This window comes from Besnoitia besnoiti, chromosome I (assembly GCF_002563875.1).
Source record: "Besnoitia besnoiti strain Bb-Ger1 chromosome I, whole genome shotgun sequence".
NCBI lineage: Eukaryota > Apicomplexa > Conoidasida > Eucoccidiorida > Sarcocystidae > Besnoitia > Besnoitia besnoiti.
Window position 1 is genome coordinate 5,516,330 of NC_042356.1, and position 27,827 is coordinate 5,544,156.

The 27,827-nt window shown below is 59.7% G+C and overlaps 3 protein-coding genes across 3 annotated transcripts; 2 read left to right on the forward strand and 1 right to left on the reverse strand.

Moving 5' to 3' along the window:
- Window positions 1-339: 339 nt before the first annotated feature.
- Window positions 340-7,711, forward strand: BESB_007860 (glycoprotease family protein; the record flags this gene model as incomplete). Its single annotated transcript, XM_029359540.1, has 8 exons — window positions 340-1,436; window positions 1,818-1,960; window positions 2,693-3,096; window positions 3,136-3,358; window positions 3,416-4,481; window positions 5,209-5,312; window positions 5,740-5,832; window positions 6,312-7,711. 8 exons carry the CDS (start codon window positions 340-342, stop codon window positions 7,709-7,711), a joined length of 4,530 nt encoding a protein of 1,509 aa, XP_029222453.1.
- Window positions 7,712-10,334: 2,623 nt separating this feature from the next.
- On the forward strand, window positions 10,335-15,934 carry BESB_007870 (uncharacterized protein; the record flags this gene model as incomplete). Its single annotated transcript, XM_029359541.1, has 9 exons — window positions 10,335-10,688; window positions 11,168-11,402; window positions 11,769-11,888; window positions 12,327-12,599; window positions 13,098-13,349; window positions 13,781-13,896; window positions 14,254-14,374; window positions 14,906-15,077; window positions 15,436-15,934. The coding sequence occupies 9 exons, from the start codon at window positions 10,335-10,337 to the stop codon at window positions 15,932-15,934; spliced, it is 2,142 nt and encodes a 713-aa protein (XP_029222454.1).
- Window positions 15,935-17,999: 2,065 nt separating this feature from the next.
- BESB_007880 (uncharacterized protein) lies at window positions 18,000-27,507 on the reverse strand (the record flags this gene model as incomplete). Its single annotated transcript, XM_029359542.1, has 10 exons — window positions 18,000-19,119; window positions 19,662-19,768; window positions 20,111-20,215; window positions 20,649-20,735; window positions 21,302-21,436; window positions 21,761-23,665; window positions 24,058-24,297; window positions 24,576-25,338; window positions 25,750-25,929; window positions 26,162-27,507. The coding sequence occupies 10 exons, from the start codon at window positions 27,505-27,507 to the stop codon at window positions 18,000-18,002; spliced, it is 5,988 nt and encodes a 1,995-aa protein (XP_029222455.1).
- Between the last annotated feature and the right edge of the window lie 320 nt (window positions 27,508-27,827).

Consider the following 27,827-nt stretch of genomic DNA (forward strand, 5'->3'; position numbering starts at 1 on the left):
CCTGGTAGTCTTCCTTCTCATCCTTCTTTTGTGGTCTCAAAGCGCAGCTCGTTTCGAATCTCCACACGATGATGCCATGGCCTCCACGCAAAGACCGAAAGAGTGGCTGATTCACTGTTTGCTTGCTGTGTGATTCTCAGTGCGAGCTGGTACACTCTCGCCTCCCTCCTCACGCCGCAGGTGACTTTAGCCGCGTATTTTAAGGCGCGCGTCAAGGGGCTGCTCAACCTGAATCAAGTGGTTTCTCTGCATCCAGAAAATGAATAGCGCACTCTGCGATACCAGGCCCTTCCAAGGAATATTCAGATTTGTCCAAGTTCGTCTTCGTGAAAACACGAGATGACTGTGCGGCACAGTTTGACCGCGTGCTGCCCTCCTTCTTTGCGCGGCCGCTTGGCGAGTTTGCTTTGCCTGGTTTTTCTGGTCATTCCTTTGACCCATCCAAACTCCTCGATCTTGTCTTGGAGCACCGCTCTCACCATTCGTTTTTCTCGCGGACGAAGCAGTCCACTCTTCTCAACTCATGGCTTTAGGACACCAGCCGCAGACCGCCATGCCGCGGCGACCTTTCTGCCGCCGTCCACCTCGACGGCGCCTGACAACTTTTCTCGTGTGCGCGAGCGCCTGTTGCATTACCGCGCGCCATGGCGACATGCTGGATCTTTGATGCGTTCCCGCCGGCTCCTCCTCCGGAGCGTCACGGGTTACAACCGTTTCCCAGGAGACGGGCCGGCCCCCTGGACTTCTAGGCCAACTCGGGCTGCGAACTGGCAGCTGCCAGTTGCCTGGGCGATTTGGCCATGCGTCGAAACCTCTTCCTTGTTTTTCCCGTGGCACGGACTGTGTCAGCCGCCCGTGTCGGCAAGTGTACGTACACCTGGAGGCCGGCCGCCCTCAGGCGGGAAGGCGTGGGCACACGCGAAACTGACTCCACTCAAGCAGGGAATCGCTCGAGAACAAAGAGACAAAGAGTGGACTGAGCTATCCTTCTTCCGTGGATCCGCCCATCCGGCGAAGGGAGGGAGTTACGCATTCTTCCTTTCCTCCTTGCAGAGCTTTTGCTCCCCTGAGCGCGGTGTGCGATCAGCAATTTGCTGCCCCCATCGCCCGCAGGCCAATCATGGAGTGGGATGGAGACGTGCTGCATGCGTCGCTCCAACTGGTGCGCTGAGGTGGCGCAAGTCGTCTAATTACGAGGAGAAGGACACAAGCGGAGACGCGACCTCCATGAAGCTGGAGGCTGAGATGCAGGCAGAAGCGTGCGCCTCTCCACCACTCGACCGGTGGCAGGCTTCCAGGGGCTTGGACGAAGCCATCCGCCTGCACTGGCTAGGGCTGAGACAGATGCAGCACGACGCCCAGCGCAGAGGAAAGCAACTCCTCGTTCTCGGCATTGAAACGTCCTGCGACGACACATGTGTCGGCATTATCGAAGGGTGAGACGCCGGTGCCAGTGGTCGTGGATGAGAAAGCGTGGGGTCTTCAGCTGAACAATACAAGGGCCAATTCGAGACAATTTTCGAGGTACAGCTCATCCGCAGTGAGAGCGCACCATGCTGCAATCCGTATATGCATAATCAGTCGAATGTGGATGGCTGCTGCAGCTCGACACGACGTGGCACCAAGATGTGTGGTGCTGCCGTGCTACAAGTGCAGAAATGTGCGTCTTTGGCTCCGCCGTTTTCTGGCTTCCTAGCGTCCCAACTTCCCTCTGCTTTCCGCGTTTGTGGGCCTTCGCGTGCGCTGCATGGATTCCCTGTCTGTCTGCTGCCTTCTGGGATTTGCCTTCTGCTTGCGTGGAACTCGCGCGCTCGCAGAGCAAGCGGGGCGGTCCTATCGAACGTCTGCGCCGCACAACCCGAGCTCCTCATCAAGTATGGCGGCGTCCACCCCTCGGAGGCCGCGGCGACACACCGACGACGGATCCGCTCAGTTGTGAGGAAAGCTCTCCGAGACGCTGGTACGCCCACAGATGTCGGGTCCTGCTGCGACAGGTTTTCCGCTCCCGTGCGCCACCGCCTCGTCTCTGAAGGACCATAGTTCCGCGGCGACAGCGTATCGACACGCCGCGGCCATCCTAGACCATAGAGACGCACACAGGCACACAGACGTGAAGCCATCGAGCTCCGGTCTGATGGCCGCTTCAGCGCTTGTTTACACCCGAGTAGCCGGTTTGGGAGCCCCTAGAGCCATGTGGGCAGAGTACTAGGCTCGTCACGAGGCTCCGATGCCGTTGGTTTCCCTGTATGTCTTGCTCCCCTGGTAGAGGGTCGTTGCAAAGTGTGTTTACACGGACACGCGCATGTGGAACGCTGCGAGGGGGACAGCGCTCCTTGACTGTCTTAAGCACACAGAGACACGCCTGGAGCGGCCCCCGGACGGGGGGAGGGCGGAGCGTTCCACTCACACATGTGGAGGTGCCTGCAGCGCAGGCGCAATGCCCAAAGAACGCGAGCCGTCTGCACATCACGCAGCGAGGATACCGCTTCACGTGAGCTGTTTAGTGACTTGACCTTGCTTGGCGTCCTCGTTCGAGGCTCCATCCAGTTTGCCGCCAGCGGAGCCGGTTCGGACGCGCTTCGTGGTCGTCTCTGGTGTGTCTCTGCATGCAACCTAAACCCTAAATGCGTACCGTGGAGGTCTACGCACTACGTTTTTTTCTTGTGTGGTGCTCGTTTGCTGCTCCTATCAGGGGTCTCGCTCTTAGACATCGACGTGCTGGCTTTCACGCGCGGCCCGGGGCTCGTTCCCTGTCTCTCTGTGGGCGCGGCGGCGGCAGTGGAGATCGCCGCCGAGCTGGAGGCAGCGTGGAGAGATGCAGCGGAGCAACTGAGAGGAGATTCTCCGCGGGGTTCGCCTTTATCGCGGAAGCGGGCGTCTGAGGCGCCGGCCTCGCCTCAGAGCGGTAGCCCTTCTCGGAAGGTTCACGACCAGTGGAACGGTTCCGCTACGCAGACACTCTCCACCGACGGCTGCGACTCAACCAACCGCAGGGTTCAAAGCGTGTTTACGCAGGGGGGCAATGAGGGCACGAGTGCGGAGTCGCGCGATTCAGAAGGTGCGAGGGGAGGGGAACCGCGACACACGCAGAACACAGTTGCGCGCAACGAAGGCGACATTGAGAGGGAGCCTGAGGACGAGTTTCGCTGGCTTTCCAAGGAGGAACACGCCGACGTTTTCCGGCGGCTGTCGTCGACGTCCTTGGAGCCAGAGAACTCAGGAGGGAACGCCTCGGCGCCGCGCCCCGGCCCGCCTATCGTGTTGGCTGTAAACCATCTCCATGGCCATCTTTTCTCTGCGGGGAGAGAGCCGCCGAGAGACGCAGGCAGTGTCTGCGGCGAGCGACAGGGGGAATCGCGTTCTATCCCGTCATTGCCTCAGCGAAACGCGGACACAGCAGGGGCAATGCCACAAGAAGGTCGAGGTCATGCAAGCAGGAGCCAGTTTCTCGCGCTGCTGGTCTCCGGAGGCCACACCTTTTCTTGCATCGTCAAACCCTGCGACCACAATCACCTTCACCTTCGGCCGAAAGTCTTTCGCGTCCCAGTGGAAGTTCTGGGGCCCAAGGCGCCTGCGGGAGAGAGACGGGGAGACGTCGGAAACAGCCAGACCCTGTGTGAAGCGAAACGCCGTGAAGAAACCAGCGAGGCCGCGCAGGACGGCATGGAACGCCCCGAGGAAGGCCCACGCGAGAGCCTCAAAGGCCAGTCGACACCGCCGGTTTGCCGAGAGCCTCAAGATCACGGAGATCCAGAAGGCGGTCCACTCAGAGACGACGACGAGACGAAACAAGCAAGCGCCGAAGGCGTGCATGGAGACGTCTTACAGAAAGGTGGCTCTACCGGAAAGGACGGCGCCGCGTGCGGGCGAACCGGGGCACTTCTGGAGGTACGAAACAGTCGGCGCTACGTGCAAGCGGAGGTTTGGGGGACTTGGGATGACGCCCCCGGGTACAACCCCGACGGCTGCGTCAGCGGCCTGCATTGCGTCTACACAGGGCAAACGGAGGACGACGCCATTGGCGAGGCCATTGACAAGTGCATGCGCTGCCTCATGACCGGCACCTCCTCAGTCTCTCACGTCGCGTCGTCCAGCCCTCCTGGGCCTCCCTCTCCGCAACCAGAGTGTGCGTCCTCGGGGCCTGCCTCTCGCACACAGAGTTCTCTCGGCCGTGCGCCGGCGGCCTCGCGCCGTTCGTCTCCGTCAGCACCCTTCTTTCTTTCTCAGCAACACGGGGACAGCGGCAACCTGGCTCCGCAAGAGGAGGAGTTAGACAAGGAGGAGGGCGGCGGGAGCTCTCAAGACGGAGCTCGCGCGCCTGGAGGAAGTTCCGGCAGCACAGAGGGTCTATCCGGGCGCGCAGCCGCCATGCAAGGTCGCCACGGAGGCGCGCTGATGGAGGACTTGGCCGCTGGCGGAAATGCGAATGCGGTTCCGCTCCCGAGCATGTTGACGCTCAAGCCGAAGACCCTGAACTTCAGGTGAGCGGAGAGGGGGGGACCTGCGGGCCAGGTGCAAACGCGAGATTCGACGGGGTCGACACCAGGGGGGTCGCTCTGTGTCAGTGGTTCGCGAGCCGCAGGCAGAAAAGCCCGCAGGTAGGGGCTGCCGCAAGCCCCTAACCGGAAAGTACAGATACGGATGCCGGTCTAGGGGACAAGCAGCAACCTCGGGGGAGGGGAGGGTGGCTCAGGGCCTAGGATTAAAAGCAGCTAGACAAGACACGTCTGCGGTAACCCTCCGCGGGTCGCGTTATAGAGGCACAAGCTCGGGACCTCAGATTTGTCGCTGTTGCGTGGGCGCGCATGGGAAGTGACGTCTTACAGGTCTCCGTCTTTCCGCGCGAACGGCGAGCTGCGTTGGGAGGCGTTCCTCGTCTTAGGGGCGCCCCTGCCAAATTTGCCTTCGGCGCGTCGCGCGAGGGCCTGTCCGGTAGCGGCTGCTGGTGACTCCTTCACACGCGTCGTCACCTCCGTGGTGCGCGCGACTCATACGGCACTTGTCCGACGGGGAAATGGAAGTGCTGCCGCGCTCTGCCGACGCATCCCTGGCATTGTGAGATTTCGTACTTTCCTTTTGGCTTGTAACAGGGGGCTGGGAAGGGACAGGGCGTCATCGCGCACCTCGTGGATCGGCCGAGAATTCGGGAGCTTGCATTCGACTCGCTTCGACCAGCGGTGCCGCTGGCATGTGTGCACGTTTGTTCAGTTTCTCAGGGATGAAGTCCGCCTTCGCCGCAGCTGTTGCTAAGGCAGATGGCCAACTAGGAGACGTGGACACAAGACGTGATTTTGCTGCGTCTTTGCAGTCGGGTGAGCTAAGCCCCGAGTTTGTCTTCATGGGTTGCGCCATTTGCTGTCTCGTGGTACCCCCCGCGTGCGTCACCCTTTTTCGGAGGTTTGGCACATCCTAGAGAAGCCCGGCACCGCGGGCAGTGAAGAGACTTTGGGGGGGAGGTGCGTCTTTGGGCGATTTCTTCTTTTAGTTTGTTCTCAATGAGATGACAGAGGGTGAATGTGCGGGCCCTTCCTTCCTTTAGTGTGTTTTCAGTGAGACGATCGCAGTGGATTTCATTTCCTCCGCGCCCCGTTCTCTGTGGTGTTCCTGCTGGATTGCATCCCCGTCATCTGCATGCTCTTTTTTTGGGGTTGCTAGCCATATCTGCATGCGTCGAGCTCCACTGCGGCCGGCCGTTGAGCTTGTACCCCATCCAGCCTGTGTGATCTGCTGCTTTTTCAGCAGTTTTCAAACATTTGGAGGACCAGCTTAGAAAGACCATGTGGCTTTGCGAATTCGTGAAAGACTTCCCCCGAGAGCTGGCTGTCGTTGGAGGTAAGCTGCATGTCTGCCGCGACGCCTCTGTGAGATCGGGCACCCGCGTGGACATGCACATACAAATAAAACCGTTCGCTCACTCCTGCGGGCTTCGTTGGTGGCTGAAGAGCCCCTGCTCGGGGGTTCATCACAACCCCCCTTGTTGTCGCGCTGCTTCTCCTAAATATCTCAGAGTTCGTTCCTTTGCCGCTCCGTGGCGGTCATAGGTGCCGCATGGAACTCCAAATCCGCGCCTCACCGCAGTGTATACAGGTGTCCTGGATCATGTGTCTATGAATATCTACTTGTTCATTGGCAACACGTCTAACAGCGTTTCCCGCTCAAGGACGTCGCATCTAAAGAATTCTGTTCAGAGGCGCGAGAACACTGTATTTCTGAGGTTTTCCTGTGCTCCAGCGCGTCTGCTTGCGCGAAAGAGCCTGCTTTTTCATGTGGCCGTGTCTTGCTTGACGGTGTCTTCCGTCGGTTCCCTGCAGGCGTTTCCTGCAACGACTTCCTTCGGCGGCGCCTCCACGAGCTCTGCAAGTCTCGCGGCGATGCCTCGGTGCACGAGCTGGAATTCAAGCGCCTGAAGAACCGGCTAAAGGTCCTCGCGCGTCGTCTTCCAGAGTCTCTGCTCTCTGAGGCATCTTCACTAGGTCACCACGCTTCCACCCTCGCCAGCTCCCGTGACCAGGCCTCGCCGCTCGCCGCAGACGGAAACTACGAGCCCACCTCTCCGGCTGAAGGTCGCGACCCGCCGGCATCCCCGCTGCACGCGTCCCTAAAGAATAAGCCTTCACATAGGAGTCTGACTCCTTGCAAAAACGTAGCTCCTTTGGCGGAGCGAGAGCAGACCCTTCTTGCAGAGGGCCTCACACACCACGCACACGAGATGGTGACAAAAAAAGACGAGCGCCAACACGGTGACATGCACGCAGAAGCGTTTGCGACAGACAGGAATGGGGTGCCTGCGGCGGAGCCCCCTGCTAGCGAGGGCCCTCGACAGAAGCTAGACAGGAAGCTGCGTGCGTTTTCGTTCAGCCATTATTGCCGCCTGCGGGTAGATTTGAGAGCTCTTGTCTTGGCGTTAAGCCGCGAAGTCTTTCCCTCTCCGAACGAGGGTTGCCAGCAGCCGATATTTTGCCTCGCTCCCTCGCCGGCGGCCGCGTCTGACGCTAAGTTACCATGCACGGAGTCGCGGGCGCCGGGGCGGCTGACCGCCGAAAAGGAATCCGGTACACACGCGACTGGCACGACGTCTCAGCTAGGTAGTGCCGTAGACAGCGGCTGCGGGCGGATGGAAGGGAGTGGAAGTGAAGTTGGGGGTAGTAGAGTAGGCGTGTGGAACCTTTTTTCAGCACCAAAGTCGCTCTGCAACGACAACGGTGTCATGATCGCCTGGGCAGCCTTGAGTGCGATGCAACGCATGGACGCCGCCACAGGCTGGCCGCCGGCGTGTGATTCGCGCTCGTCTGCGGGTGGAACCAATTCAGGAGAAGAGGAGGTCACGTCTACAACTCGTTCAAGAAACGGCACTTCCGCCAATGAAGGGTTGTTAGCGCATCGAGAGACACACGTCCTGCAGGCGGAAGGCGACAACATGAAGGAAACCTCGAGAGATGCGGCGGCTGTGCGCACTATGCAGGAAGGACGTACACGAACGGAGGGAGAAGCATGGGAGTTAAACGAAACGTGGAAAAGCAAGTTGACGTTAAGCGAGGGAGATCTCCATGCACCACCCAAACCCAGTGAAGCAGCACTGCAGGGAAAAGATAAGGAACTCGTGACACCCAAGTGGCTTGGGGGGACTTCACTGTGTGCGGATGACATTCTCGCCAAAGTCGAGATGCTCATTCTCGAATGGCTGGTTACGAGCGATTCGTCGCTATTTTGAACGCTGCGTTGCCTCTACAGGGGAGAACGCCTGTGTGTAGTTGCATTTGATTGCCAAAACGGCTTTTTATGACTGGAACTGCGTCGCACGGAGCCGAATTTTATTACGAAACCGTTCTTCTCTGTCAATGCATACGGTTCCTGTGATGCCAGTTTCATGTAACAGAGATGCTTTGTGAGGCGCCCGACCGAAGGCAGCTGCCTCCTATTTCTGTCTGTAAGGCGGCAGAATGTTTATGAGCATGGCCTCCGCCGCAGCTTCAGCCGTACTCTCCACCAGTCCGCAGGGGAGATGCAAGGGCCTTTCGCGGTATGGTAGTTTGCAGAGCCTGTCTTTGTCCTCCCGGCTTAGTGGAAACGCTCATGATGATATAGGGTGCCTTTCCGGCGGAATCAAGAAAGATACCGGCCCTCGGGGCTCTTTTCTATTTTCCAGTACTGCCCCCAGTCACCGCTAAAATGCGCTCCCTGCGGTTCATGGTTTCAGGGATTAACATCTCCACCACAAAATATATACTGACGCATGCCCTTCCATTCCACGCCTTTGAGCCAAAGCGATGCGCCTCGAATCTGCTGCATAGAAGTGTTTACTTCCTTTTGGAGTCCGCGGTCTACCTTGTTGCATCTTGGCAGCAGCATCCGCAGACTGATGCGGCTCAAAGATGAGCTATCAACGTGACCTAACAGGGGACTCGCGTGACTTCACAGAAGGTGACCCGGTCAACTTTGGCTAACCGCAAAAGTGCATCCCCATAGCTGGTACAGCCGGATTCGCCTCTGCAAGTGCTTTTTCCCGTATTCGGGGTATTCACGGTTACCCCCAACAGCGCGCCGCCCGCCCGTGGTGTTCTGCAGAGAGCCTCCCCCTCGTGGAGAATAGAACCTGAATTGCACTTGCACATCGTTTTCTGGCTTCCGCGACTCGACAGCGGACAACAAAGGCGTTTCTGGAAGACAGGGGGCGTCTGAATGAACACCGGCTCACTCTCTGCTGCTGCCGTAACGGCTGTCAACAGGACTGCTGGAGCAGCTCTCCTCTAGGGCACAAGAATAATATCAACACATGGCGCTGGGGAAGCTCGTCGCTATCAAGGAGGTGCCGTCCGAGATGTCGCTGAGCGTGCCCGTTAAGATTGAATGACGCGAGAATCCGTGGTTTGTTCTCACGGAGACAGGCGACGAGCTAGACATACCGGCAGCCCGCCGCCGCGAATGTTGTTGGATTCTTTTTTCAAGCCTTCGCCCACGGAGGACTTCGCCCGCCCTGAGGCAAAAACATCCCGGAAAACAGCTTGTTCACCTCTGATTCTGGAGGAGACCCGTGCGCTCCTCCCACGTATCGGAGTTTTCCACGCGCACGGGCGCCTGTCTGTTGAGCTAGCATGCACAGATGATTCGGCGGCGCGGCGCAAGGTTGGCTGCCGTCTTGAGAGAATGCTCCGCGAAGAGCCTCTCTGAGTCCGTTTCGGGATTCACGGAACCTTGTCTCCGGCGAAAACCGCGGAGACCGCTTTTTTGGCAGTCCTTTCCGTTAAGGATGCATTTTCACCACGGGCCAAGCAATGCCTTTTGGTAGGGTTCACGGCGTCCGGTCGTGCTTTTCTGTGTACTGACTGTCTTGAACACGACTCAACGATGCGCTGGGCGCCTCGTCGAGCCTCACGTATAGGTTTCCGTACCGCCGCAGACCGGCTAGGCTCGTATTTCGTTTATCTTGACCGTTCGGTCTCTCTTCCTAGTCGGCGCCGCCCTATCGCGCGCACTGGGTGGTTTTGATTTTTTTCCGTTTTGAGACTCGACTTCTCGCGTGCGCGTCGCAGCCCGCGACCGGGAACCCGTCCTCGCTCTCCCATTTCGTCCGTTTGGCGCGTCTCTGTTTCCAGATGAACTTCCGTCTCCGTATTTCTCGCCCCGCCCGTCCATTCTCATTCGCTCTTCCGCAGCCTTCCTTTTCAGTACCGTTCGCTGTTTTCGCCAACGAACGGTTGCCGCGTGCCGACCCCGCGCCGTTGACACAGTGTCTTGGTCTTTTCCGTCCTTCATCGACTCTCCCAGCTGCCCAGAGAGCGATCTACGGGGCATGAGGCGTCGTCTCCGGGTCGAAGCCTTTTCACGAAAGATCGTGGGGTTCTGGTCAGCGAGGCTGATTCCTTAAACATCTGGGCGAGTATTTTCGCTAGCCTCGGATGTGCGTGATGTAGCTCAGTAGAGGTGGAGTAGCCGCGAAGAATGCACGCCGTTGCCGGCGCTCCGCTGCCCGCTTTGCCTACGATTCGTCTACCATAACTTCCCCCCTTCTCCTCTAAGAAAGAGTCCTCCTGCCTCCCACACTGGATTAAGTGTGTGTGTCGAGGTCTGATCCACGATCTCGTCGGAGTTCGTGCAGATCCGTGTGGGTTGCGTGTGCTCCATTGATTTTCTGAGATTCGAAGCCGTTGGCGCGGTCTCCAGGGTCCTCCTGCTGTCAGTTCACGCGGCGACCACGCGGAGAAGAATTGAAAAGTGAGTGTCTTCGCGCTTGGTCACCCCCCCCTCCTGCGCGCGCGGCATTGGCTCCTCTCGCGCCGGAGGGCCGCTTTTCCGTCGCTTTTTCCGCATTTCCACCAGCCTCGACTGCCCTTAGAATGAAACGTGTGGCTCCAGTGCGGCCGCCTGCGGCGGGGGCGAAAGGCGCTGCGGGCGGGCCTGCCTCTGCGGCGTCGCCTTCTCGGCTGGCTTCCGGACTGAAGGCGCGGGATGCGTCCGCTGCTGCGTCGTTCTTCTCGTCTTCTGTGACTCCTGGGCGGGAGACTTCTGGCGCCGGCGGCGGCACTTTCTCTCGCCAGAAGCACGTGGACGGCGACGACGACACCTGCCGCGGCTTTCTCTCAGGCCAGGTCCGCACTATTTTCGACTCATACAATTCCTTTCTCGAGTATGAAGCCGATCCCAGCCCCAGCTCGGGGCTCTTCGGCGCGACCGACGCTTCCGACAACGTGGTAAGAGGACGCAGGAGAGCCGGCGACGCGGGAAGAAGACACAGGCCGGAGGTCGGTCCGGGCTGGCGAGGCCCGTGTCCAGTGGACGGCTTGTGCAAATAAAACTGGAGGTCTCAGCAGAGCCGCAGCTGCGCATTTCTGCCGCGTTCGTGATCGTTCACTGAATGTTTGTCATGTTCTGTCGGGAGGCCTCCCCTACCTTGCTCTCACGGTCTTTGCCGTCTCTCCTGCTGCGGCGGCGTCTTCGCTTGCCGCTCTCTGTCGCGCAGTCTGCATGCCCGTTTGCTCACGCGTGGCTCAAACAACTGTTTCGCGCTTGTGCGGCCCTCGAGCATCTCTTGTTTTATGTCCGCCGGAAAAATGCGACACGAACTTTCACGCCTGGGAGCCGCTCTCTATCTGTAGGCGTCGCCCGTTGAGGCATTGTCTTCGCCTATTGCCAGATTTGCCCGCTGCGTCTCGTGTGTGCGCGCCCGCAGGAGCAGGACCCCTTTCTCTCCCTCCGTGAGGGATTGCTGCAGGGAACCCCCGTTAATTCGTCCGTAGCGCTGCTTCGAGACTTCTTGACGTTCAAGAGACACCCGCTGATGGACTTCCATCCGCGCCCGCGCGAGGCTGTAAAGACCAAGCCGCGGGGCCCGGTCTTCACAGAGGAGCATTTCCTCGCGAACCTGGCTTCCTTCGCCACAGCGACAGACGAAGACGCGAAGCCCAGTAAGCGAGAGCCCGCACAGATTCCGAGACCTGTTTCGCTGCGCGGTCTTTCAGCACCTTTGCTCGAAAGGCGCGGAGGCGAGAATAAAGGAGGCGCAGCGACGGACGGCCCCAGAAACGGCGGCAACGACCGAAAGGCAGGCGAAGTCGTTGCGATGTGGGGTTGGCTCTCGAGAGAGGACCGAGTAGACCACAAAAAAGCTCGTGCAAGACAGGACTTCAGGGATCCAGTAGCGAAACGTCGAAAGATACGCGGGTTCGCCGCCTTCAGCTGCGTGCGCGAGCGATGCGGGCACTGGTTTTCTTCGACTTGTGTTGCCTCCCTAGCATGCGATCGGTTTTTCTTCCGTTGATGTGTGCTCTCAGCCTCGGTAATCCTCGAAATCGCGAGCTACACTTCGATTGTGGAGGCGCAGCGCGAACACCCGTTCCTCCTCGCTCTGATGCAAGCCCCGCCTGCGGGCATCGACGTCACAATCTCGATAGGTACGTGGGAGAGGGCTCCGCGAGCAAACCGGGCAGCAGCAGGCCCCAGCGAGCAGAGCGGAATACGAATTGTGTGCAGTGGCGGATGCACGAGTGTAGCGGCATTGTCCGAGGCAGTGTCGTGTTGCAGGCTATACGACTCGTGGCGACTGCCTTGTATTTGCTCGCCTCCCTCAGCCACCGTCTGCCGGGGACCGAGTTGTCTTTTTAATCAAATGACACCGCGGCGATGCGGTCTTTGCTCCTGCCGAATCCCCCTGTGAATTCCCCATTTTCAGGCTTGCTAGGCTGTCCTCGTCTGTCATTCGTCTGCCCCCCCGACGCAGCATCGTTCCGCTTAATACATGCAGCTGTACAGATACTGGAGTCGCCTCGTATCTGCCTGTCTGTGCACTTTGCTTTTCTCTGTGCGCGTCCACGTGCTGTCTCTGCCGGCAGACAACTGGCGCCAGACGTGCGCATGCTCCGTGGAGGGCGAGCTCCTCAAGGGGACGCTGCCACCGCTCCCTTCGGGGCGCCACATTCTCATGTTCTGCACGCGCTCGGGCTACCCCATTCCGCTCCTGCTGTCTCCGTTGCTGAGAGGAAAGAAGGACGCAGACCCGACCAAGCCTCTCACGCCTGTCCTCAGCATTCCTCTCATGGTGGTGCGCGCGCCCCAGCGACGACAGGATCCCTCGCTCTGCTACAGCACCCTCAAGTCTCGAAAAGGTGCGGCAGCGCTGAGCGAGATCCTCACACGCGGCGAACGGAGGCCTTTTTCGGCAACTCCGGCGCGCGCCGCCCGCGTAGCTGTCGAGATGCCACAGGCGCAAACGCTCACGGAGTCGCGCCCGCAAGCGGGGCTAGGCGGCAGTCAGGCGTCAAGAAACAGCATCAGTCCACAGCGAGGCTACAAGACGTGTTCCCACGGAAGCTCCCAGTGCGCGTGCAGAAGCTCGGAGGGGCGTGGGGGAGGGGGGGGGGGGCAACGACGCTCGTTCTGCGTCTCCTCGGAGGGCGAAGCGCCATGCTTGACGGGGAGATTACTACTTTGTGTTGGATGCCGGGGGTCTGTTTCTCTGGCCGCCTGCAGGCTGGAGATGCCCTGAAGATCGCGCGCCCCCTCTGTGTCGCACACTCAGCGGCGCCTTTGTGCGTTTCACTAGGCTTGGCTTCGTTTCTGGGGGAACCTGCGCTCCGTGCGTGGACTCTGGGTTTTCTTTTCAGAGCGACCGCCGTCGGCAGCCACAGGGCCGTACACCGCTGCCGATCTCGAGGAGCTTGTCGCGGCGTTCAGCGAGGTGAAAGGCGTGGCGCAGTTCATCGTGCCGCGTGCGCAAGGTGTTGGGCCTGTCGTCGATCGCACGGGTCGCTTGATCTCACAGGCCAAGGGCCAAGACTTCAGAGTGCGCCTCGCGGACTGCCTCAACACCGCGGCGAAAGGCAAGAACTCGCCTCTGTTCGGTGCGGCTGAGACCGGTACGCACTTCCTCGGTGTCGAGGAGAATGCACTGCACAAATGCGGCACCGATTCAGCTCTTTGATTTTCAAAACATGCAGTTACAGAAAAATTTAGTATTCGTATTAGAAAAATTCGAAAATATTGAAACTGCTCCCCGGACGCCCACGCACAGCTGCTTTTTGCAGGGCGGCGGGGGTCTTGGACAGAGAGGATGGGACTTCCAGAGACGGTACCTGCTCGCACTGCAGCGAGCTGGAGAGGTCAGTGAGGGACTCGCCGCGGCTCTTGGCGCGGCTTGAGCGCAGAGAATACGGAGTGGATGCCAGCGCGTAGAGCGCCGGCATGAGGACGCCACCGCCACAAGGTGATTGAAAGGGTTTGCGTTTCGGCCGCCCCATGTGCTCAGTGCCGTCTGCGAGTTCTCTGTTCTCCCTCACTGTGTGTGCAGTCATGATTGAGTCAGCGCACAACTGCGACGTTCGCATTCCTTTACCCTTCAAGGCGTCGCTCTTCAACTCGTGCGCAGCGACCTCGCGCCTCTCGATCGCTTGCTTCCACTCGCGCGTAAGTCACTCGCCCGCCGTTTCCCCCACGTGCTCCCCAGGCGGATCGCTTTTCGTGGGCAGACATGCTAGGCATACACACCTCAAGAGCGGGCGACCCAGCAGGCCGAGCGGGGCCGCTGCTGCCGCTCGGGTGTCGCCGTCACGGTCTGCCCCCTGGCACGCAAAGTCCGCTGACTCGTTCTTCGGTTTCTTCTTCACTTCATGTATTTGTCCGCCGCAACACCATATGTGTGTTCGCTTCTCCTCTTGAGGAGAGCCTCGTAGAGAGGCGGGTCAGGCTGGTCAGTTTCGTGCCGTCAGCCACTTGCGGGTCCAGAGCGTCCTTGCCCCTCCGGTCCATGGATTTTTCACGCAGATCTTTGAGTTCGAGCCCTACGGCGTCCTGTCCGCCCAGGTCTTCACCAAGTCCCGCTACAGTGACGTCTACACAATTTTCAGTTTCTCGCTCACCCCCAAAGAGGCCGGACCGCAGGCATGTAGGTGCACTTTCTTGCCGTCGTAGGCTGCCCGGGAAATGCCCTCAGAGAATCTGAGCGGATGCGTGCTTCGAACGCGTTAGAGCAAGCGAGTAGACGTGCGTATGCATGTGCTTATGCGTTTACACCTGTAATGCGACTTCCACTGCTAATATGTTCTCGCAAATAAAACCTTTGCCGTAAGGACGGAGTGAGGCACGGCTGCTTTGGAGGAGGCGTGTGCGTTCCGTGTGCCGGCTTAGGTTCGACTTCACTTCTTGCGTTTTCCTTTTCTTTTTCAGCCACATGGTTTCGCATGTCTGTGACTGCAAAGGCTTGTGAGCGACTCGTCGGTAGACGTGGAGCCCGGTCGCGTTGTCTTTTTCCAGACCACTCGTTCTCTAGACACCGTTGTTGGCGGCTGCCATCTCCACGGCGCCGGGAAACCTTGGACCCGCCCTGTAGAGTCATCGTGCTTGCAGACCTCAGCCTGGCGCATCGAGTTTTGACAGCTTCGGACTGACTGCGAAATTTTTGTGTACTGTTCGTCAGCGGTGGCGTACAAGAGCCAAATTCAAACACCGTACATCCCCGGGCTCGACCGCTTCGAGGCCACCGAGAGACTCTGCGCAGACACGCGCTTTTGGAGCTACGTAGACGGCTGCGTTCCGCTGAAAAACAGAGTCGCAGCAGCCTTCGAAATCGATAACTTCGCGACCGTCGAGTAAGGGAACGCGGTTGTCAGCGCGCCAGGGTCGCGCGCAGTCTCCGTTGGCGGGACCCACGACCCCCTGCCAGTGCCTCTGCCGCTCTCCGGCGTTGCGCGACCTCTGCGGGGCGCGTGCGGCGTCCCGCCGCGGAACTGCCTTACCTTGGGGCAGCCCTTGTTGTGTGGCCTTGGCCTCTGTCGAGATCCACGTCGGTCTGCCGTCATCGTGGTGTCTCGGCCGCCAGTTCACCCCCGCACTGTCTCCGAGGTGCGTGTCGTGCCGCGCTCTCCGCTCGGGGGGTTCCGCAGCCGCTGCGTGGTCCACTCTCGCGCCGCTTGTGTGCATCCTGCGTCCACGCTTCCTGCTCCGCAGGTGCCCCGTGCCTCAAATGCTGCGGCACGCTCGCAATCCGTACCGCGCGTACCCCGACGGTCTGCAGGTGGCTCCTGGAGTGTATCTCTTCTTCGAAGCTTGGCCGAACGAGGTGCTGCGCATGCCGCCGAACTTCGCGGAGGAGTCGCTCGCGCCCGCGGCGGCGGTGGAGGCCGTTTCCGAGGCGGCGAAGGCGGTGAGGGGCGAGAAGAGCCGTGGCGACGCGGGCGGAGACGCGCCGAAGAAAGACGCCGCGCCGCCGCCCAAGGAAGAGCCCGCGCGGGGAGACTGCAGGCGGAACGGCGCCCGCTTCGGCGCTGTGCGGCAGCGCGGGCGACCGCCTCAGTTTTTCTCCGTCACGCTCTGCGTGGGACAACACATTTTCAGTTCAGTCATGGGTGTTGAGGCAGATGTCGTCGAGTTCATCATCAACCGCTGGCTCGCCTTCGTGCCGAACAAAGATGCGATCCCGGACGTCCGAAACCGACTTCCTTGTTGAGCAGGACGGGCGACTCAGGAAGCAACTGTGGCTGGGGTACTAATCTGTATATACATATACAGCTCGCTCGCGCCAGTGCGCCGTATTTCCGTACCCCGTTTGTACGCTTGGATATCTAGTGTGCCAACTCCCTCGCGCTTGGGGGTTCTCGCAGCGGACCACAGGCCCTAAAAGCCAGAATGCGTGCCCGTACGTCGGTGTCTCGATACACATGTGGGTGAGTGCGCGTGAGCAGTAAGGGTGTGCCGTTTGTCTGTTCCTGTGCCAAGGGCAGACGGACAGGGAAATTTGCGACGCGTTCCATGTCATGGGCGAAATACGTGGTTTCGCCGTGTCCCACGGTCCACGAGGCAAGAGGCCTCATGAGAGAAAATGGGGTCTGCAGCAGGGACGCAGAAGACGATTTCGTGAACTACCTGTAGTCGTTTACATACACGGGGAGAAACATCCGTATCCACCCGTCTATGTAGTGCTAGCCTGATTAGATCGTGTGCAAGTGGTACGTCACTGATGAAGTTGAGCATCGCTTTCACGAGTCAGACGCCGAAGCAGGAAACGGTGTCCTGGCTACAGAGAGCAACCTGGTCTCGTTTGCTGTGTGGCGCGGAGAGAGGAGGATCGTCTGGCTTTTAGAGTGTGGGAGGTTTCGGTGTCAAGTTGCAGAGGTGAATTGAAAGAAGGCGGTTTCGGGGACGGTCTGCGGGCCTGTTCGTCCGCCTCAGGAATTTCATGAGCCCCATGAAAGGGTAGACACTCGCCACTGCACTGAATAAAGGATTTCATTGTGAGATATGCTCAGGCGAAGTGTCTCTGTTTTTTCCGCGGAGACACAGCTCAGGCTCGTGGGGAGAACGGATGGATCAAAATGCAAATGTCTTTGCCGAACGGAAGTGTGCTCCGGCGGACTCGCGCGAGGCTACATTTTTAAGCGGGGGCGCGGTGTCTGTTTAACGGTTTGACGGAAGAAATGTCTGTTGGGGGAACCGAAGGAATATTCGCGGTGTATACAGGGACGACGGTCTGTCGAGATCGGTCACAGCCGCCGAGAGACTCTCCATCTGACAGGCAGGTCCCGTGTTAGTTTCCCACGTGCTAAGGTGTAGTGGATGATGTCCGCACTGCTGTCTTCGTCTCGTTACGTAAAGATGCGCATCTGCGTATAGGAATCTACATGTATATGCAAAAGTGTCAGTCACGCATATGCACCCGTGTGTGTCACCGCTGGAGGTCAGATTTCGGTACTCAGGCAGGCTGCCCAGCGGCGTGGAGTTTGTTTCACGTTTCCGGACTTTCAGTGTCTTGCGAAGCTTGTTTTGAGCGGTTCGTCGCAGTTTCGGGATGCAAAATGAACTTCACAACTTCGTAATTTCTGTTGCCGGTTGTGTGACGCGCTGCGGTCCCCTTGACGTCGTCCGAAGCAGAGGACGGTACGGAAATTTGCTCGGTCGCTCACGGGTGCTTGCCAGCCAGGACGCGCGCGCCTCCCCCGCCATGGGCACTCCGATACACGAGTTACCTATGCATATATATAGATAAATAGATAGATAGATAGGTAGACGAGAGACGGATACGCCGACGCGGAGACGTAGGCACCCCTGCGTAGCTTCGATTGACACAGAGGACAGGAATTTCCAGGCAGACCTGCAGAAGCTCAGACCCACCACGTGCACGTTAGTCAGTGCTGTCACAAAAATTGCCACGGGCACACTTTTTAGCACGGAGACGAGACAATTGACGACTGGATGCTCCTGAGGACACGCGTCAGGATGGGCTCTTTGTCGTCGCGCTTCTCTGTGTCCACGCCTTTGCTAACGCTCCCGCCCGCTCTTCTGCCTTTTTCTAATCCGGGCTTCGTTTTTGCTCCCAGTCTTCCGCATCGCTGTTCCGTTCTCTTGCTTTAGCGCATTCTCGTGCGCCCGGCGCTTGAAACCTCCCATGGCTGTGTTCCTTATTTTCTCTCCCTTCCTGCTACACTCGGCATTCTTCTTCCTCTCCTTCGCCGAGCCTTCGTTTAGGATGAGCTCTTCTCTCTACTGGTTCGTCCTCTCTGCTCCCCTCGTTCTCCTCATTCCCCCGTCCCTCTGTCTCTCTCCCCTTTGCCAGAGCTGTCGCTGTTTCCTGTTCCCGCGGCCCACAACGCACGCGCCGTGTCGGCGACCAAGTTCTTGACGCCCAGCGACCGCAGCTCGCCCAATTTCTCGCCGAGGCTTGCGAACGGACTTCCCTCATTGTCGCGGTCGGCGGAGTCACCTGCGCTTCGTCTTCCGCCCCTCCAAGGAAAAAAGGACGTCGGCCCAGATCGATCTTCTCTTTGCTTAGCGTCGCGTGCCTCTCGCTCTCGAGGAGACAAGCTGGCGACGCCGACGGGAGGCTCTTTGCGCTCGCACTCTCGGCATTCGCTTCCGCTTGTCAAGAACGCGGCCGGCAGGCTGCTGATGACCTCCAGCCGTCTCTGTGCCTCTTTGCGCCTCCTCTCCTCTTCTCTTTCCTTCTTCCTCTTCTCCTTCTCGTCTTCACCCAGAGGGGGCCCCTGTGCTGTCGTGCGCTCACATGCTTTCCCCCCCTCAGGCCCGTGAAAATCGAACGCGTGTCTCTGCTGGGTCTGCCCCCTTTCCTCGCGCGTTGACAAGGGCAGCCGCAGGGGCTGAAGCGGATTGCAACGCGCATCGAAAGGCCTTCCCGGCGTCTTGGTTTCGTCGTTTTCTCGCGTGACTTGCGAGAGGGGCGCCCCTGGGAAGGATGAGCTAGACAGGCCTTCCTCGGTGCCGGCCCTGTCTCCGTCGCAGTCGGGATCGCTGCCGCCTTCCTGTCTCCTCGCCCCGGAGACAGTGCAGACGAGCCCGTACCGACCGCGGTCGCTGGCCTCTACCGCCTCCTCCGCGCCAGCGTGGGCTCCACTGCCCTGCGCGCCACTGAGACCGCGCGACAGAGGACAAGAAGGGGAAGAAAAGCTCTTCGCCACAGACTCGAGAGACGAGGAAGACGAGAAATGGAGTTTTCGCCTGCCAAAGAGAGGCGCTAATTGAGCAGGCGAAGAGGAAGGCAGAGGGAACGCCGACGCGTTGTTGCGCGCACGCAGAGGATCGAGGCGCTCCAAATCGTTCGCGCGGGCCGGATGGCCGTTAGCCGGCGGAACCGCGTCGTTCGCGGAGACTGAAACTCCGCCAGCTACGATGTCTTCCGCTCTGAAGGCCAACCCAGCGAGACGCTTGAAGGATCAAATGCAGAAAAGACGAGAGCTCCCACCGTAGCAGAGGACGGAGAAGGGACACGAAGAAAGTAAAAGGAAGCGTCGAACGCGCACGACGACAAACGACGACAGACACGCAACGAAGATCTCGACCAGCGATGTCTTTCTATCGCTCAATTCTAAAACGAAAGAAAGAGTCAGAAGGCGGGGGGGAGGGGGGGGCGGGATTAGTACGGGACCAGACGAATCGCAAAAGAGAAAAAGCCGGGAAAACTACGTGGACTCCCGGTAAAGAGATTAGAGACGATCAGGTTGCACAATACACAAAAAGCATGCAGAGTGGCGGCCTATGTGATGTAGATGTCATATGTCATTCCACAACCCCAGGGGGCCAACTCCCGCGGTTGAGTGGTGCTACAGTTTCGCAAACGCAACCCAAACAGCAAGCTACGTGGTCCCGAAGAAATCCGTCTGACGAGGAAAAATCGATTCGAATGAGAGCAATCCTTTCCTTTTAGAAAAAAATCCTACACTTACCGAAGGTGATTCGCAGCGCCAAGGAGGACTTGAGGGTCGAAGGAGGGCAAGTGCTGCAGCAGTTTCATACAGGCCGTGAAGTCCGCCGCAAGGAGCGCCGGCCTCAGCTGAAAATAGCAGAAAAAAAACCGACTCAAATCAACAACTGAGGGAAGACGGGATACCACCCGCCGCTGCGTTTTTCTCGCCGAAAAAGTTCTGCTGAGTTAAGAAGTCAAAAAACTTTCCAATCAGCAAGACAGAGGAAGGGAACCGAAGATAGAGCGTTAACAAGCTGCTCGTCCTTCCTCTTTACTGCCCGCGCCCCTTCGCAGAGACATATCTGTAGTCGACACTAGAGACGAGATGAGAGACGCATTCACATATATATAATATATATATTAAACAGATATAGACGAAGAGGTACGTCAGTACGCCATTTGGGAGCGCGGTATTTGTGCTCGACTTACCCAGTGAATCATCGCAACGCAGACGTAGTAGAGGAGCGGCAGCGGCCATCCAGCGTCGGCGATGAAGGCGTCCCACAGAACAATGACATCGGGCATCTGGAACTCCTGCAGAGTCAGCGAAAACGATGAGAAAATGCGAAAATTGGCTTCTGAGCAGGAGCTTCGAGACCCCACAAACGGCCCTCGGCGCTGCTCCACGCAGGGGCGCTGAACTGCCTTGCGCAGGACTCCGCAGAGGCCGCAAGCGTTCGATTCCCGCCACTCGCCCTCGAAACAAAAAGAAGCTATCCCGTCGCCTCACCTATCTTTCCCCATCCTCCTCTCCGCAGACATGCCTCCCGGAACAGTATTGACAGTTGCACAGAGAGCGCGTAGACGTATAGATATATATATATATATATATACGCATATGCATCTTGGTAGCAATACATGCATCCCGTTAGCTAGCCACATCCCACACAGGAGCCGGAACCGCCGCCCGACGGAGAAGCGAAAGGGTTTAGGGTTTGAACTTTTGCGCATGATTTTCTGTCCTTACTTGTGTCAGCATCAGCAGCAGCCAGCGAAGCGCGTAGAACTGTGGATCCACGCCGAGTTGGTCAAGGTGGTCCCACACAGGCTTGTCCTGAATGACCAGAGACAAGCGCAGAGAGGAAGGCGTCTGTTTTCCGTCGGGTGTCGCTTATCCGTTCGCTCGACTCTGCCGCGGGTGACGCAGGCTCAAGGGCGTAGTCTCAACTTACGAAAAAAAAGAGTGTCACACCGCTGACGTGGCTCGAGCCCGGCCGCCGCTTCCGCCTCCGCGTCGCCTCGGCGTCGGCGCCTCTCGCACAGAGCTCGCGCTTTCGCTTTGCCGCCACCGGATTCCTTTCCAGTCGCCCCCCTTCTCGCGGCCAGCCGTTTGCAAAGTGTTCCTTTCTCCGCTCGTCGGGGCTCTCAACCGCGCTGCGTTCAATGTCGCTCAATCCTGTCGTCTTCGTAGGGTTTCTCGAACCCCGTCCCTTCCCGTGCCGGCCCCCCCTCTCCGCGCCCTTCCTTTCTACTTGTTTGTCACTTCAGGCCACTGTCCTTGTCTTTCTCCCTTTCTTCCTGCAAGCCCCCCCCCCCCCCCCCCCCCCCCCCCCCCGGCCTCTCGTGCCGTTGTCCGAGTGCCGTTCTTAGCTCTTTTTCTCTGCACAAAGGTCAGCGTACCTTCAGTTTCAGGAGCGCACTCAGCCGGGCGATCCTGCCGCTGACGCCATTGTCTGTGGGGTCGAGAGCCTTGCAGAACGCGTCGCGCTGCTCTTGCATCAACTCTGTGAAGCAGAAGAAGACCTCGGCCTCCGCCTGCGAGGACAGGGGCAAATCGCGAAGGGACAGAAAGCCACCAGGCATGAGACACTTCGCGAGACACATAGCCGCGGGGTTGGCGACGATACTGTATCCCCCAGTTAGGACTCCTCTCTCTTTACATAAATAATCATGCATTTCGTAATGGACTTTTCATCTTCACTGGTATGCATTTCAGCCATGTTATTGTGAGAGCTATCCTCGTACTGTGACCTCTTTGTGAAGCAGCTGTTGAAGACACGGGAGGTCCGACGGCCGATCTCTAGGTGTGCCTACGAGGGCGCAGGCGCCTCGGAAGGCAGCATGTTTTCTACAACGTACCTGCAGGGGGTCTGTGCAGAGAGGATCTGACAAGATGACATAGTAGACCGGGGCGAGGAGCTCGTTCATGCCCTGTACGTATCGAATTCCAGGGTTGACTTTCGCGTAGATGAAGAGAATGCGACAAAGCAAGTCGTAGTGTCTCCGAGGATGCCACAGGTCGCAGGTGTCCTGCACCCCCGCGGGCGCTCGCGACGGCTGCAGCTGCGGAATCGCCGCCGCCTCACGCTCCTGGGCCGCGAGTGCGAGTGCAGGCGGGGGCGGAGGCCCCTCGCCCTCCGGCGGCGACGCAGTCGGAGACAGGGGACAGACAGAGAAGGGCGAGGGCGGGGAGCCTCGGGATGCCGGGTGAGAAGCCGGCGCCAGCCCCTCGTGATCTTCCGCCTCCTGCCCGAGCACTTCGTCTCCTAGGCCCTTCCCCTCTGCGTCGCTGTTCCTCCCCGGAGGCGCGGACGGAGCCTTGCCCGCAAGCATGTTTCGAGCTTCGGAGACTTCTCTACTGGTGCAGACGCGTTCTCCGTGTACGCGTGCTCCCTCCTCCTCGCCGCTCGACAGAGGCTCCATCGTGTGCGTCTCCTCGGAGCAAAACAGCGGCGGCGCATGTCGCGCCTCAGCTCGATCCTCCGCCGCGGCGCTCGTTGGAGTCTCCATAGCGGGGCTTTGCGATGGCTGAGCGAGAAAGCGCGAAGCAGCCGCAGCGGCGCTTTGATGTAGAATCACGTCGAGCTCGTTTTCCTGCTCTCCTAGCCGCGCTCGCTCCCGCAGCGCAGAGGGCGCCGGCAGCCCGCCAAGAGGCACCGAGGCACGCGGCGTCCTGAGTTCCTCAGGGGTCAACGTATCGAGAGAGAGTCTGCCGCGCGTGAAGCTTTCGCGACACGCTGATTCCGCCCGGTTGGGAGACCGCTCGTCCTCGAAAGCTCCGCCGCTCCCGCGAATGTCAGCGGTTCTCCATCTGGCCGCCTCGAAGCCTTGTGCGGCCTCGCAGTCTAAATCTCCGTCCCCTTCGAGTCTCAGGCGTGACTGGCTTCGTGCGCAGGACATCTCGCGCCCCTCGTTTTCCTCCATCGGCCTCCACACCCGCTCCTCGTCGCCACTTGCACTCACACTCGCCCCCGTGGACACTACTTCGCCGCTGGTCGCCCGCCCGTTCGACTCCAGACCTGGGGCTCCAAGGAGAGGCGACGCCGCGCCGCTGGAGCCCTGCGGCGCGGCGTGGGGGCGCCGCAACCGCTGTGGAGGCGCCGCTCCTCCCTTGCTGAAGAAGCGCCGAAAAGGCGACACCGAGCCAGCCCCGTGGATGGAGGACAAGCCCGGCGAACGCGGCGCAGCAGCGCACGGAGTTTGCTGAATCGACCTAGCCCCTCTCTCTTCTTGAGTTGAGGACGACAGCGGTTGCGGGGCGCTGTGGACGTTCTCGTAGCGACCAAAGGCCGCAGCGAGCGAGTCAGCAGGCGGAGGCGACCGCGGAGACAGGGCCGCAACTCGCTTCTTCAGAGAGTTCAGGGGCGAGTTGGAGAGCCGCAAGCCTAGCGCTGCCGGCTTCGCCTCCGCCCGCGCGGGTGGCCGAGCCCCAGCGGGTCGATGCTCCTCGCACGCCGCTTCTTCGCCGCCTGTGGAGACCCCGCGCGAGCCGCCCTGCGCGGACGACCGAGAAGACGAACGCGAGAAGAAGAAAGATCCGCCAACAGGCGGCGAGGCCGGTCGGTTCTTGAGGGAGGAGATGAAGGCGTTGCGCAGGCGAAAGCGCGAAGACTTTGGAGACTCTGGAAGCGACACGCGGGAACCGAGCTCCTGGCCCCCTGTCGAGCCACCCTGCGAAGCGGCGCCGGCGCGGGACGCGGCCCTCTGCTGCATCAGCGTGTCGTAATCAACCAGGAGAGGAATCGGCTCGTCGACCTCCGAGCTCTGCGAACCGCGTCCACGCAAGAGAAGAAAACTGTGCGCCTCAGGAACACAGCGGAGTCATTATTCGCCGCCAAAGCGTGAGCGACCCGCGTGGACGCATCGTATGACGAAATCGGCTGAGTCGATACCCGAGCGTCTTTCTCTGCGACAAAAAGCCTGCCGTCTGATGCGCCAGGAGGCGGAAAAAACGGCATGCTGAACGCGCTGACTCGCTCCAACTCTCGAGTGAAGCCTCTGTGCAGGAACGTGGGTGTGTCCACGAGCGCCACGAACAAGTGGGAGTTCAACCGAGTATGCATACGGTTCAGAGTGCGAGACCAACGCCTCGAGCCCCGCAACTGCCGATGCCTGCGGCATCCATCGTGTGCGCAGGAGTCGGGTCGCGTTCCTACCTGGTGTGCCTCTTTGCCGAGAGAGAAGAGATGAGGCATCTCTCTGTCCTGCGGGGGAGGCGAGGGGGAGACGGCGGTGCGCAGGAACCTCTCGCGCTGCTGCTGGAGCGAGAGAAAGGGGTCGTAGTTGAAGAACGCCAGCTCGGGCCGCGTTCGAAAAACATCCTTGTTGATTTGGTCGAAAATATCCGCGTCGTCCCAGTAACTCCGCCACTCGCTGCTCGTTTGCTGGTTGAGAGGCTGCAGGAAAAACCCGCGCGCCAGATGGCACACCCACATCCCTGTTTACCCGCACGCATACATACCTACATCGACCATGTGTGGCAAAGTTTGACTCCCCATAAGTCTCCGCACAAACTGCGGGAGAGAAAGCATCTTCTCAGAAAACACGCGCGGGCACCCTGACCCATATTTTAGACGCTAACTTCCCGGCAAAACATCTCTTTTCTTTGACACACGCTGCCCTCCCCGCCGTTAACATGATCTCAAAGCACCAGAAGCCATGGGATCGCACTCACATGGTCAGAGACCGACTCGAGGTTGACCGGGCGGGTGGGGAGTTGGCGGCCTTCGAGCAGAATCGAGCCCGCGGACCGCAAGTGTGGCGCGGCTTGGGCGAATCGCTCTCGGAGCTTCTTTTGCTCGGCGTCGCTTTCTTGCTCGGGGAAGAGAGCCCCGGTGAACCCCGACCGCGAAGCCGCCGCGGACCCAGGCGAGCTCGAAAACGAGGTGCTGGACGGGAGCGTGGAGGAAAATAGACTCGAGGAAGCTGGGGGCGAAACGCATGCGTCGCCCTGGTCACCGAACAGAGACGAGGCGGTCCGGAGCGTAGAGGAAGAGGACCCAGAAGAAGGCCGACAGAGCATATCGTTAGGAGTCCCGCCAAAGAGCGACACGCGCTTCTCCACACTCACAGTCTCCTTGTCCGTAGATCCCAGTCGCTCCGCGGAACCTGCCGACGGAATCAACGCGGCGAGAAGAGACCGCGTCGGGTGCGCGGCGGAGGCCGCGAGAGCCGAAGAAGAAGCCGAGGGCGCGGGCGGCGAACAGCCTACCACAGAGCCCTCGGCGAAGACTTCAGATTTCACTGCCTCTCTCCCAGAACAGAAAGACGGCGACGAAGACGGGGGGGACGAAATAGACGAGAAAGAAGACACAAACGAGGAGGCGCCATCCGCGGGCATGGCTGACCGCGGGCCTCGCGGGCCTCGCTTCTGCCTCAGCCGCCGCACCAGCTCCGGCTCTTTGATGAAGTCCCTCTTGTAACTCTCGTAGGCATTTCTGCACAGCGAACGCAAGCAAGCGAAGCAAAGAAGCTGCGGCGAAGAGGCTCTTGGAGAAAGGAGAGCTCAAAACGCTCATAGTACGTGCATTTGGACACACATACGTTTGCACCCATGCGAATATATATATATATTCATATGTGCTTATTTGCGTGCGAGTCGCGATGCGCGGCTTGACGGACACGCGCGGGCGCATGCGTACAAACGCAGGTAGAACGCGCGCAGACGCCGCAGGTCAACGTGTGGAGCATTCAGTCACAGACGAGTTCAGCCAGCCCGCCGCAGAATCGCAGGTGACGTCCCTCGCGCGTCCCGTATGAAGACGTGCAACAGACGAACGCACCGCGTCAATACATGAGCATAAATGGTCTGGCGAGAGCGCCGACAAAGGTAGAGAGCGGAGACTGACCGTTTTCTTCGGGACTCTTCCTCCCACTGCGAGGGATCTACGGAGAGGAAGCGCAGCAGAACTCTCCAGTACAGCGCCCTCAGAGCGGGGCATCGATCTGGCATGCCCGCGGCGCAGAGACTGCGGAGTTTCTCAAAGTCCAGAGGCATCTCATCGAGGGCGGCGAGGCATTCCTCGAGTCTGCGAGACCGAGCGACGCAGCACGCACAGTCGAAAACGCGTGAGGCAACGCATCAGGTCGCCGTAGGACGGAAGCTGCTAAGCGTCAGGGGACACAAACTGAGGGCAAAGGCTTCCACAATCACGGCTTCGTCGCCTCATAGGCAAACCTCTGAGTTGATTCCTAGCCCGCACGCGAAGGGTTTCCCAGACTCGCGAGTCGGTCGGAGTCAGAACGAGGCTGGAGCCTTACCTACTCCGTGCGCTGGCGCTCGGTTCGCGAGCGAGGAGGTTCCGCACATGCTTCTTGATCAGCGCGAGCTTCTCCGGCCCCGTCAGAGGCGCGTTGCTGCCAAGTGTCTCTGCAGGGACGCGCGAGACGTTTTCTTCGCCTCTGACGTCTGCGTTTGCGGCCTCTTCGATCGCTGGCGCCTCGGTTTCTGCCTCTGTCGATTTCCTCGCCACCGAATTCTCTTGACTCGAGTCCAAGTTGGTAGCGCGCAACGCGTTTCCTTCTGACGGCTCGCTCTCTCCTGTGTGTTCACTCGCTCCCGCATACCGGACGTTTGCTGCTGCGTCACTCCCCCCAGAGGCCTCTAGCGCGCTCGCTCCCTCCCTCTCTCCGCCTTCTGCAGCAAGCAGACGCACCTCTTCTCTCCCTTCTCGCGACCCTCCTCTCCCCCCGTCGCTCGAGCCTCGCTCGTCGCCTGCCGGCCGTCTCTTTACTTCTCCCTGCTCTCCTGTGGTTTTCTGTGTTCCTTCGGCGCTCTCTAGCTTGTCTCCCCGGTCTACGAGGCACTCCTCCTCGACGACAAGCAGAGGCTCCCGGGCTTTATCCCCGTGCCTCGGCTCGCGTTCAGTCTCCGCTTCTACGTCGCCAGGTCGCGCCTCGGCAGCAGAGGAGAGAACCAAGTTTCCACTTGCCTCGTCCTGCCTCGCCTCTTCGTCCGCCGCGCTTCCCTGACTCTGCCCCTGGAGCCGCAAAGGCCAGGAGGACGTCGCCCCCGCGTCTCCAAGAAGGTCAATTTCATGCAGAGACGCGGGCTGCGCCGCGCTTGGAGCCTCGCCACCGAGGCGAGTCGGCGTTTGCAGAGAAAAGTCGAGATCGAGCAACGAAAGACCGTCAAATTTAGACGGGGGACGAGCGGCAGAGGAGGATGACTGAGAGGCCCCGACACACGGGTCACCTCGGGGTAAAGCGCCGAGGCAAGCAGTGCCTGCAAAAGCATCCTCGAGAGAAGAGCAAAGACAGGAAGGAGAAGAGAAAGCCGAGGGCGGAGGATTCGAAGACGAAGGGTCCTTTGTGTCTTTCAACTCCGTGGAAGAAGAGGAAGGCGAGAACAACGACCCTGCACACCCCGCGAGAGAGGTGTCACGGCCACTAACCTCGTGCGCCGCATTCGAGAGCCCGCAGCTTTCGTTATTTCCATCTTCGTCTGAGTCCTGCAGAAGCGACCGACTTGTCCTCCCGACCTTCCCTTCAGATGGCGGGCTGCACACCGCCTCGCCACTTCTTTCTTCCGCCTTCGGAGCTGTCCCCGCAGTCTGCAGTCGCGAAGCGCCCGCCTGCGCCTCCTCGCCTGACCAGCCCTCGTCCATGTTCGCCGACGAGCCTCTCCATCCACCCGCGATGCTCCTAGCGGCAAAGAGAGCAGAGAATCGAGAGACAAAGGAAGCAGAGTGGAGGCCTAGTCGTCGAGGGCTCTCAGGCGCCCCCCTGCCCCGTTCTGCGAGTGACCCAGGCTTGTGCTTGCTTCTTCTGACCAAGTGCCGCGGACCAGACTAGAAACAGTCACCTGGAAGGTAGATCGATTCCCCCCAGGCCAGGCGCATCACGAAGACCTCGGCATCTCAGAACGTCGGGCAAGAACAACAAGGACGGCGCGCAGTTTCCATAGAGGCAAGTTTAAGAGGACTCT